Below are 11,847 nucleotides of genomic sequence, written 5' to 3'. Positions count from 1 at the left end.
GGAGACTAGTGTCCACGAAGAATATCATCTGCATCAAATAATGGCCCTTATTGCTTTGCCAGGTGATGGATGACATTTCCAAGTAATTCAATCAAACCAATTTAAGTTCAATTCAAGTCGAGCTAATTCGTCATTATCCTCTCAGTGCTCTGAATGGTCAGCCTGTAAAGTGAATTACCATCATTACAGCCACTATTCGCGTGAGGATCGATAAGGCAGGTGGAAATCAGAGGAAATGACGGCGTTAAGCGTTTCATCTTCACTCCTTATCATCCGGGCACTTTCCATTGTACAATTTTACACATCGACTGTCCTGCCAGAACTCAGTACACTGACACTGATATTCATCAGTTTATTTAGGCTACATATATTTTATTTATTTTATTGTATGTATCTTATTTATTAATAATTAACTGGCTGAGATGGTGTTAAAATAACGATGTAGCCGTCATAATATTTTAGGAAAGCATAGCCTATTTTTTAATGCTCATTGACCTTTTTGTGATCTGGAATTCTTGGAAAACTGCTGGAGATTCACTGACCACCTCGAGTTTTACCTCACGGACATGCGCACGAGAGGCGCGGGGGGTGGAGAGGGGTGTTAAGGGGCGGGTTTGGGTATATAATAGTTCTCTCACAGAACTTTTGCCTGTCGCCTGATTTTTGGGACAGCTCCACACAACATCCTAACACCAACTGGGGAAACTAACAGACCTTTTCAACCAAATACAACAGCACCGCATTTTTTTTTACGTTGTCATGGAGGACCAACTAAAACATCATTCTGTTTGCCATACCTGCTTGAGAACAGACAGTTTCATAAATAAGGTAAAGAAAAATGTTTGACAACCTTTAGGAAATCTTGGGCATATTTGGAGATATTCTCTTAAATATAATTTTTTATTTATTTATTTTTTATTATTGACTTGAATAAATATCAGAAATAGACACGTTTGGAAACGAAAAGAGATTTTAGATGCAGTCTTTTGCACGATCAGTTCGCGTAATGTGCCAACAGCTCTAAACAACTTGACAGCTCTAAATGTGAAATATAAGATATTATACAAATTTACATAATGAATTTCTGTAAAGCTGATTTGAAACACTGTTTAGTAAAGCGCTTTACAAATAAAAATGTACTTGACACTTCATTCAGGATACGTGCGCACGGGGAAGAAGTTGCGCAAGGGGGCGACAGCACTTTAAATGAGCTGGGTTTAGGGAAATTATATGCTGAGTTGTGTGGAATGAGGTAGCTGGGTATATTGAGCAGTCTTCCAACTTGTTGAACGTTGTGTAAGAGTGTAGCCTAAATAAGGGCGATAAAAGCTCTTTTTGACGTGGATAAACAATTCATCATCTAGTGTTAATTAAAAAGTCGATGCATGCAAGTATACAATCCTAGCGTGTTTGAAGAATTGCATTGGTGATTTGGAATGCACTGAAGGAAGAACTAATGACTATTACCAGAGGAAGGTCTTGAAGATAATGGATCAGCAGGTCTTTAGACTTTAAAATATAATATTTTTAGTGAAAAATTAAATGCATTAACTATTTTTTTTGTATTGCAATGTATTACGTATTGCATTTGGTGAATTTAATGCATTGAAGAAAGAAATAATACTGTAGTTACTCAAAAATCTGACCTCTTTTTTTGTTGTTGCTAAAACAAAGGCTACATGCATTAGATGTTGATGGCCATGCATGCAGACATTTTATTGCATTACTAAATTCAATGCCTTGAAGAAGCTAATCATAGTTGTTCAGTATTATGTTAAGTATTTAAGGTGTACATGATATCTTTATATATAAAAAGGGCATACAAATCAGCTTTGTACATTAAAAATGAAATGCACCATCTGAACTAACCAAAACACATTATCTCCGCAGGTCATAAAGATGTACTGGTCCGTACGGATGCCCATATGCATACTGTTTTTAACCCTGTCTGCCTTCGAAGTCGCTTCGGCTGAAACGTTATGTGGTGGAGAGCTGGTGGACGCGCTACAGTTTGTGTGCGAAGACAGAGGCTTCTATTTCAGTACGTATATTTGGACATCTCTGTGTTTTCTTTTCTTTGGTTGCAAACCCTGCCAGTTGTATGTCACGAACGACCAGAGTTACGAGCGAAGTCTCTGCAGATTGTGCTGACTGGGCGCATTCTCTCGCGATATCTGTGATTGCATATGAAAGGGATGCTAAATGAGCCACAATGGCCTGGTTGTTTACTTGCACATTCCGCCAGGGAAAGTAATAGTACCCAAGTGGCATTCCATTCACCTCTCCAGAAATGTTCCCAGGCTACACTCAATTGAAAAAAAAGTTGTTTGTCCTCTTACACGGCTGGATGGATTGAGACAGCTTCATTACTAGTTTAGCGTAACAGATACTAACCAATTGATTTGCACTAGTTCAGTGCAATGGTTGCCGATTGTTCAATCCCGATCCAGATACATCTGCTGGTTGTACACCGTTCACATGCGCGGAGGGGGTCGAGAGCACAACTTTTAAAATATTTGTCGTCTTCCTCACGCCAGCACTGACAAACAGACAAGGCCTTTGTGTTCTCTTGTCCACAGAAGCCTAACTACCCCGAAAGATCATTATCCAATTTGGGCCAGCGCAGATTTTCCCCCCTCTATCCACCAGATCCACTCTTCAATGTTTCCCATCCTACAATCAAGAACACCCTTTCAGATCATTGCGGTTGTGAGAAGCGCCAATCGTTCGCATAATATTTGACTGAAAATCAATTGTTCCTTCCTTTTCCCCGGTCTGGCTCCCCCACCTCCATTACTGTGTCCTGTATCTTCGCTCTTTCATGCCAAGTCTGTTCTTCTACCCCTCCCCCTTCCTCTCTTTCATGCTCTCTTTATCTCTGCTGAGCTGGCAAAGGACAAGGTCAAAGGATATCCACCGTTTACTCATCCAAACAGAAGCGAAGACTTTTGCCCTTCAACACTCTAGCTGTCTTATTTGTAGGCTTTCGGTCTTCCATTCCTGGGATCTGTGTTGCTGGGTTGTCTGCGAATTCTTCGAAACAGATTTCGAACAGCTCAATTAGACGGCATAACGAGATCAGTCCGGGCGAGAAAACAAATAAACAGACTCCATTTTATGCCACAGATTTTGCCTTTATTATACACCGTGGATGCGTCCCAGTCAAAACACAATGAATCGATAATGAAATCTGCTTTGACAATGGAGTCAGGCCACTGTAGCCTGATTTACTTTGACTTGTTTGTAGGGTTTGTTGAATGTGTTTGCATGTTTGATTACAACCGTTTGGAGAGTTTGAGCCAAATCTCTTCTTCTTTCTTGCTAAAACAGCCAAAACTAGCATCCCCCCCTAGTCTTAACTGGTTTGAGATGGTCAAATGGCCTTTCAGCATGGCTATGTTGGTGTTCAGCTGGATCTCCAGCTGAAAAAATAAAATAAAAAAGAAATCAGTCTATGCTAGTTTGCTCGTCTGTTGGCTGGTTTTAATTATGGATTTTTTTTCCACCTTTCAGCTGTTCAGGCTGGATGACTAGTTTACCCAGCTAAACACCAGCTCAGTGAATGGGAACTTAAAACATGAATGATTGTTAAATCAACTTTTTTAGTAGAGTTACCTGGTCAGCCAGCTGGAGTATTTGACAAGTGCCCCAAACCTGGGAAACCAGCAAACCAGTTTAGGCTAGTATAGTTCAATACACATTGTATAATCCTGTTAACATTTACTCCCCCTAATGTCCTTCCAAACCTGTATGACTTTCTGGAATACAAAATAATATATTTTGAAAAGTCAATGGGGTCCAAAGCAACATTGGTCACCACTGACTTTCACTGCATGGACAAAAAACTGGTTTTGAACACAGGTTTGCAATGACATGAGGACAGTTTCGGGTGAACTTCATCAATTTTGTCTAACATGTGACCATCTAAGAGCTTCTCTCCCTGTCATCCATAAGCTTATGATCTTTATTTGTATCCCTGCAGGTCGACCAACTAGTAGGTCGAATAGTCGGCGTTCTCAAAACCGTGGGATTGTGGAAGAGTGCTGTTTTAGCAGTTGTAACCTAGCTCTACTGGAACAATACTGCGCTAAACCTGCCAAGTCAGAGAGGGATGTTTCAGCCACATCCCTACAGGTCATCCCGGTGATGCCCGCATTAAAACAGGTATGTCAACCATGGGAAACAACAAAAACTCTCCAGCACTTTATCACACGCACCATCTTGATTGTCCTGTGCTTTCTGCCGAACTTGTGCATCCTGGCATGTGGGTTTAAAGAAAACAATGAGCCAGAGTAAGGAACTAGTAAGCAAGTATTGCCCTAAAACTGCTGACCAAGTGGAAAATGATATGATAGAAGTCAGAGGTCATATCTAGGTTGAAATTTTCCTGTAGATTTACATCACATACTTGGATTGGGTTACAAAACCAGTGTCTCTCAAAATGACCTGGATGTTGACTAGCTGGTTGGACATTGGATACAAGTGGAACTGTGCCCATATCTCCTTCCTTGTCATTCTTCAGTGTTGAGTTTTGTTTGTCAGTATTATAAATTGATAGCCCTTTAAATAACCTATCTGGTAATATTAATAATTTCCTCATCATCATGTCCTTCCAAACCTATATGACTTTCTTCTGCGGAGCACAAAAGGAGATATTTTGAAGAATGTTTTTTATCCATATAAAGAAAGTCAATGGGGTCCAAAATAACACAGACTTTCATTGTATGGGTTTTAAAAGGGGGGGGGGGACTGTTTGGAACGACATGAGAGTGAGTAAATAATGGTAGATTTTTCATTTTTGGGTGAACTACGACTTTAAGAAAGACGAGGATTGGGCAAGAGAATTTCAAGTGGGGTGTCGTCTTGGTAGTTTAGGGATTTGGGCTATTTTTAGCAAAATATCTGCAAAATCATTAAAATTTTTAGTCAAAACTTTTGAGTTTAAGAGAGTTTAAAGTCATTTTTAGAGATCTTCCAAGCAATCGTAGAAGATATCTGTGAAAATTTCAACCTGTTTCATGAGTAATTTTCTAACACTATTATTACTTTCGCAACAGGAGGTCCCAAGAAAGCACGTGACCGTGAAATATTCCAAATATGACGTGTGGCAACGGAAGGCCGCCCAGAGGCTACGGAGGGGCGTCCCTGCCATCCTGCGGGCCAAGAAGTTTAGGCGGCAGGCGGAGAGAATCAAGGCCCAGGAGCAACTGCACCACCACAGGCCTCTCATCACACTTCCCAGCAAGCTGCCGCCCATCCTTCTTACCACAGAAAACTACGTCAGCCACAAGTGAAACCAGGATCATTTGCACAGAGTCGATAAAAAAAGACTAGGGGATCAAAGCTTTTTGTCTCTGACGTCATTTCTGTGGCAGTCCTCAACAACCCTTCTTCCTTCCCCACCAGACGTGCTCACACGCTCTTCAAGTTTCTATTCTTGCTGTTTCGTTCACCAACAAAAAGGCAAATCATAAATGAGAGGAACACAAATCAGGTGATGAAGCAAAAGAAAGAGCGAAGAAGCTGCGGAACGTCGAACGTTTTCGCCAGTTTGGAGGACGTCAGAACGCGAGGAACAGCTAGAGCTAGCATGAACGAACCCATTCCACTGCATTCTCCCGAGACAAAAGTATCTCTCTTTTAGTCCTTTTTAAATATTAGTTTGCACCTGTAACTATAAAGGGACATCCACACTGTAAGGAATTGTTGTAAAATTAGATTCCTGTTCCAGCACCTTGTAATCACAAATGAAAAGCAGAGAAGAGTCTGCGAATTGCACATCGCCACGGATTACGTCAAAGTTCTTGTTAAGTAAATAAAAAAGGCACTATTTTTTTATGGACTATGAACATGTAGCTCAAAAAATGTCATGGTGCTAGCTTTGGGAATGGACTCAAAGGAGAAGTGGTTGAAAAGCATGTTTTTTTTTTCCTTTGAAACTTTATTAAACTTTCCGTTTTAAGGAAAGTGTGACTTTGGAAAGAGTAAACAAGAGCATATTGGCTGCGGGGATATCAGATGCGTATACGTAAGACACGCGACGTATGCCTTGGGTCCCGCGCTGCCATTGCGATAAAGGAAGGAGCAGTGTGGGGACGCTGAAGGGATCATGTTTAAATGCCTGGACGTGAACAACTCGCCTCCTTTTGAGCGTGGCTGCACAAAACCCCTGCTTTGCACTGCAGGAACAGGGACATTGTGACCTTGAAAAAGTGGGATGTTTGTATTTTCTATGTTCTTTTTCGTGAAAACGCTTCAAGGAAAAAAAAAGAAGAAAAAAAAAAAGCCCAGTTTGGTTTCTGGTACCGTGACATTCTTGTTGTTGCAAAATAGGCTTTGTGTTTTTGTAACGTTATTTTACAGTTCTGAAAAAAAGGCACAAATATCAATTCAAAGGGAAAAAACGCAATAATGTCAACTAACATATATTTTAAACGTTTATCCGTAGTATTCACATGCTTTTGCCTGAGAAACAAATACTTGAATATATATATATATATATATAAATATATATAGAATAAATATGGAAATATATATTATAATAGTTTCCAGGGACATCATGTAATATTCTTTTAGTCTGAGCTGTATCTTGCGTAATGAGCCGCCAAGCTTCTTTTTGTTTGTTTATATGGGCACTGTATAAAGGCATTATTTATTTTGTTATAAAATTATATATTAAAATCAGTCCAAATACAGTAATATACATAGCACTGATGCTCAACTGATGGATTTTATTTTATATGCTCTCTTTTTTTCCCCATTTTACATGTAAATGCTTTTTGTAGATGCTTTGTACCAAAAAAAAAATCCCTTTTTTTTTTCCCTTTTGGTTCGCCACAGAGCTATTTTAAAATCAATATTTTAACAGCAGCTGTTGCCTGGATTGCTTAGGCATGTTGTACAAAAATAGGCACATACTCAGAATACTCTCTCTCTCTCTCTCTCTCTCTCTCTCTCTCTCTCTCTCTCTCTCTCTCTCTCTCTCTCTCTCTCTCTCTCTCTCCCGCATGGCTTTTTAATCTGCCAAATGGATTTCTGTTTGTAAAAAAAAAAAAAAACAACTACAAAAAAAAAACTTGCGTTTAACTTTCCTCACGAGGTTCTGGATAAACCCGGTCTCTATATTCCACTATTGTACACAAAACCACTACAGTCTTCATTGTTGTATCATAATTTTTGGCTTCTCTAAGGTATGCCATGTTTTGGGGGGGTGAGAAGAGTCTGTCCCTGGTTCAATGTTTGTTCTTGTTGCTGAGTAATTGAACTGCAGCCATAAGTTAAAGTAAAAATTTATAATGAAATCACAAAGAGTGGACTGTTTATACATCCCTTCAATCTCGCCATCTTACGATAATATGCCTAAATCCTCGTATTTCCTTTCGGTCGGGATGTTTTCCGAAGTCCTCCATGTATCTTCATCTCAGTTGTTGAAGGGCTACCATACTTATTAACCTAATACTCAGGAAATATCAGCGGATTTATGTGAAAAACCCAATACAAGGCCATTTTCTCTGCAGTTTCTCAAACAACAACAAGCCAACATCGTTTCTTGTATAAGCCCCATCTCAAGGTAAAAAAATCATACTATAGTATCGCTTAGTATCTTGAAACTTAAAGGTCTAAGTGCCTGCAGTGTATCCCTCTGCCTTGATAATCTAATATTTATCTGATTCATATCAGTTGTGACTAAGCAGTGCAATTATTATAATTACTATCATTATTTGTATTATTTGAACATCCCATATTTCCAGAGGCATTGCCATTTGTCTATTATGTTATTCCTGCAAGGACTGCATTCACTGTTGTTCTTTCCAAACTGGATACTTATCTTTCCGTGCGAAAAAAGGCGTGTGAGGAAAAAACGTCCATTTGCGCTAAAAAATGAAGGGATCTTTTGTCTTTCATTGGCAACAGTTTAATATCAGTAGCCCACGCAGCCTGTGTGTATTTTAATTGATTTAACCTCTGCACGCTAGAACGTCCGAAATGCACAATTCATGTACTTTCATTTTTAATATTAATAAAAAACATTTTATCAAACATGTTTCAGTCATGTGCAAGTGTACGTGTTTTTATTGCCGGGGTTGCACTGTAAATGATTTAGTAGACGTTGAGGCCTACAAAGAACTTCCTTGATGCTTTTAGCATCTTTTCTGCACTGGCTGATCTGCAAGTGTGCCAACGAAGGAAAATGCACTAAAATGTGACCAAACAGTGAGCAACTGACATGGGAGCAGATGCACGTCAGCTCCGCACGCTAGGGTTCAGCTCAGATGAGGTCAAGCAAGCTCTTGAAAACTTTGCTGAATTCAAGCTACATCCCCAAGCAATGTAAAAAGTGGTAACCTGCAATATTTTGGGCATAAATGAACATTGATTCAGCGATATTAAATCATATTTTAGACTTTTCATCTACAGTGGAATTCAAAATTCTGGTAAAAAAAATTCTTCTATTTTGCTTTTTAAATATACAAACTCATTTCATTACTAACTGTATTATCAGCATGACATTGTGAATTTCAGAATTGATCATTTATTTGATTATCCAGGTTTGCGCAAAACCTGATGATTCATGTCATCCAGCATGAGAATGTTCCAAAGAGCACATTTCCTTATTTGATTAGTGACACAACAGTGCAGAACCTTATTTCTCATTCATTTTACAACATAATATTGCTTTGTAATTTATTTCCAGGTATACATACGACTTTGAATTCCAGATTTTCACTGTGAGCTCAAATGTTTGGACCCCCCACATAATTTATCCACCTAAATCAAGTGATCATAATGGGGATGTTTATAGATAATACAACAAATTCTGTGACATTCATTTGCATGTGCTGCTGCTGAAGGTTAAGGGCTGCTGTATAGGCCTCCAAGTAAACAGTGTCTAAATTTGACCAAATGATGATTACCATCTACATGATTGATGTCTTTACCCTGCAAACGTGCAATAATATCAGCGATAATCAATTGTAGAAAGCAGCTTTAAATGATCTTTATTTCATTAAATAATTTATTATACAAAATGTAATTATGAAATCACCTTATTTCACCCGTGATAGACTGCTCTGTCATTATTTACTCACCCTCATGTCGTTCCAAACCCATATTCTTTTATTTTTTCCATGCAACACAAAACAAGAAAATTCACATTTCATAGTGACCATGTCGGCCAAGCTCCAAATAATAATAAAAAACATCATAAAAGCAGTATATACAACTATCATCGACCAAACAAATTGTCTTTTTTTCCAATAGTGCAATATAATGTCAGCTGTATATTTTAATAGTTTTTTTTTATACTTAATCATTATAAATGGCTGCCAAGGTAAAGATGTGGACACAACCAATTTCATTGAAATTTAATTGGCAAAAAAGTTAGTTTTCGTTTGTCAATCATTAGTGTAGAGATATATGAAGCACAACTTACACAGAAGTCACTTTCACACCAGCACCACGGTGAATATATTTGACAAATTTAATTAGATTAACTTGATATTTGATTAAATTAATACAAATTGAACAAGATGAGGGTGAGTAAATAATGATAATGCTGAGCTGCTCCTTTAAGATGGGAAATGCATATGCACCACAGAGAATACACCACACCCTATTTTTCTTTAAATATATAATTTAATTATTTACATTTCAGTTTCTTTCCTGTCAACTTACACATTAATGAGAGATGTATGTGAAATGAAAAGTGTGGTTTAAAGTCAAGAAACAGAAGTTGTGATAGTCTGTTCTTCCCTATTGTGACAAGTAAAATATATTTACGAACTATAAAAATGTAGCCTAGGGTGGGACTTGATTTTGTCCACCAGTAATTGATTGGATCGTTATTGTTTGCTCTTGCATCTGCTATTTTTTTTAATTAAAGATTACAAATGCACTGTTAAAGGGGATTAATTCAGATGACATTTAGTAGCATTTGATTTTAAGTGCAATATTCCTTTAAGATGAATCAGCTTGGCCGTGTCCTGAACAGCTGACTAAGGAGCACGAGTGGTTCCTTGATGCCTTTCAGATTCATTTTAGCTGTCAGAGGCTGTACATTAGCACACAGCACTAGTGTGTGACACATCAACTAGTGAACCATGGCGGAAGGCAACCTGGCGTGTGTTAGTGAGTATTTGTGTCTGCTATGATGGGTATCCCCTCAAGACGCCACGTGAATGTCGTTAAAGAAAACGTTAAATGTTGCACGACGTTAACCTGCTTGTTTAATTTAGTGCACTGTGGTGGTTTAAATATTAACAGCCGCTTCTACAAAATTCCATTTTCCTGCAATAGATTTCAATCGGAGAAGTCTTTACAACATGAATTAATATTTCAAGATGTAAACTGTCATTCAAGATGTACGCTCACCGTGAACTCAATGAACCTGTGCAAGTAGCTGGGATTATTTTACTCATAATTTTCCATCATGTTAACATAAACAGATACATTAATTACAGGAATTATGTTATAAAATCTATTTTTAACATTTCTGAAAAAAAAAGTTCATTTTTCTTATCCATTTCTTGGGCGTTGTGGGCAACATGGTTGCGTGGGTATGTCTGGGTAGTTGTTAGGTTAGGATTTTACAAGGTGGTGGCAAAGGTGTTGCTAGGGTGTTTCCAGGTTGTTATGTGTTTGTTATGGTGTTAGAAGGCAGTTGCTTAAGCGAGATTTTTTTTTTTTTTTTAAATAAACCATTAAATGGCACTTTCTGGAGAGTTTTGTGCAAAGAAATTGATAAATTGAGTCTTGCATGATATGTGAAAAACTGCAAGGTTTAGAGCATATACTTTGCATTTTTGTAGTATCAACAGGTATTAGGACATTTAGCATTTACATTACTGTTAATCAGTCATCACTTGATTACACATTGTATTACCTTGTTATGATATAGTGACCCATACAATGTGCCACATGAAGAGACAGTGCAGCATATGACAGTAGCAACAGCTGAGAAGATTTGGGTCTGTGGTGACCAGGTCCACCTCACACAAACTTCCTTTTCCCATTCTCTCTCTTTATGTGTCAAGGTATGCACAAGTCACACAAATAAAATCAATCTATCCTTGTGGAAAGGTTGCTTGGTAGCTAAAAGTAGGTCTAGAAAGTCTTATATTTCTGTCATTCAAACAGATCAAACACAAATATGCTGACTGAATAGATTGCTAGTTTATTTTCAAACTTGTCATTCAAGGCCAGGAGACTTTTTGTACATTTCTTGAACGTTTGCACGCTTCCACATCCCGCGCAACTACGGATCTCCCAGGAACATTCATTATTGCTGCGTACATTTATCCGTCACCTAGATGTAGCTAAGCCACGCCCCCTTAGTTACTGTTGCTACGTCCGTCAACTTCATCTGGGCTCTGGTTTGGTATCAACATGGCTTATGCTATGACGGCTCTTCCTGCTGAACTTCTATCAAACTTTTATAAAGCAGCAAATAAAGTGTCTGATAGAAGTAGGCAAAAGGGGCTGCAAGCAACAACAAGATCCAAATAGAGGCAAAAGCATAACGGTCACAGTCAAAAAATGAACCAGCGCATATCCTAATGGAGACGGAGACTGGGACTCACAATATCAGGAGCAACACTGTTCATGCAAAGCTGGGTCTCTATTCACTTCTATAATCGTTATTACAAAGCAAATGGACTACGCGAGTATAAAGTTGTGTTTATTAGCAGCGTGTGCTAGCGTATCAACAATTAGGGTAGAGAACCGAAATCATAACCTAAAACTGTCTAACTAGTGTAACTTCACAGTAAGGTTAAAAGCTAAATGTATCTTAGAGACAAAAGTGTGTTTGTTGATCTTGAGGGGTTTCGCTGACTGAGGACGTCCACA

General features: G+C 38.4%; 1 protein-coding gene across 1 annotated transcript; it reads left to right on the top strand.

The window, feature by feature from the left end:
* Positions 1 to 212: 212 nt before the first annotated feature.
* igf2b (insulin-like growth factor 2b) lies at positions 213 to 6,261 on the top strand. Its single transcript, XM_079603598.1, has 4 exons — positions 213 to 828; positions 1,891 to 2,041; positions 3,983 to 4,164; positions 5,058 to 6,261. The coding sequence occupies exons 1-4, from the start codon at positions 760 to 762 to the stop codon at positions 5,292 to 5,294; spliced, it is 639 nt and encodes a 212-aa protein (XP_079459724.1). The 5' UTR covers positions 213 to 759; the 3' UTR covers positions 5,295 to 6,261.
* The last annotated feature ends 5,586 nt before the right edge of the window (positions 6,262 to 11,847 follow it).

This window comes from Phoxinus phoxinus (genome assembly GCF_949152265.1).
Source record: "Phoxinus phoxinus genome assembly, chromosome: 25".
NCBI lineage: Eukaryota > Metazoa > Chordata > Actinopteri > Cypriniformes > Leuciscidae > Phoxinus > Phoxinus phoxinus.
The sequence above is the reverse complement of the archived record's forward strand: the minus strand, read 5'-3'. Positions and strand labels throughout refer to the sequence as shown.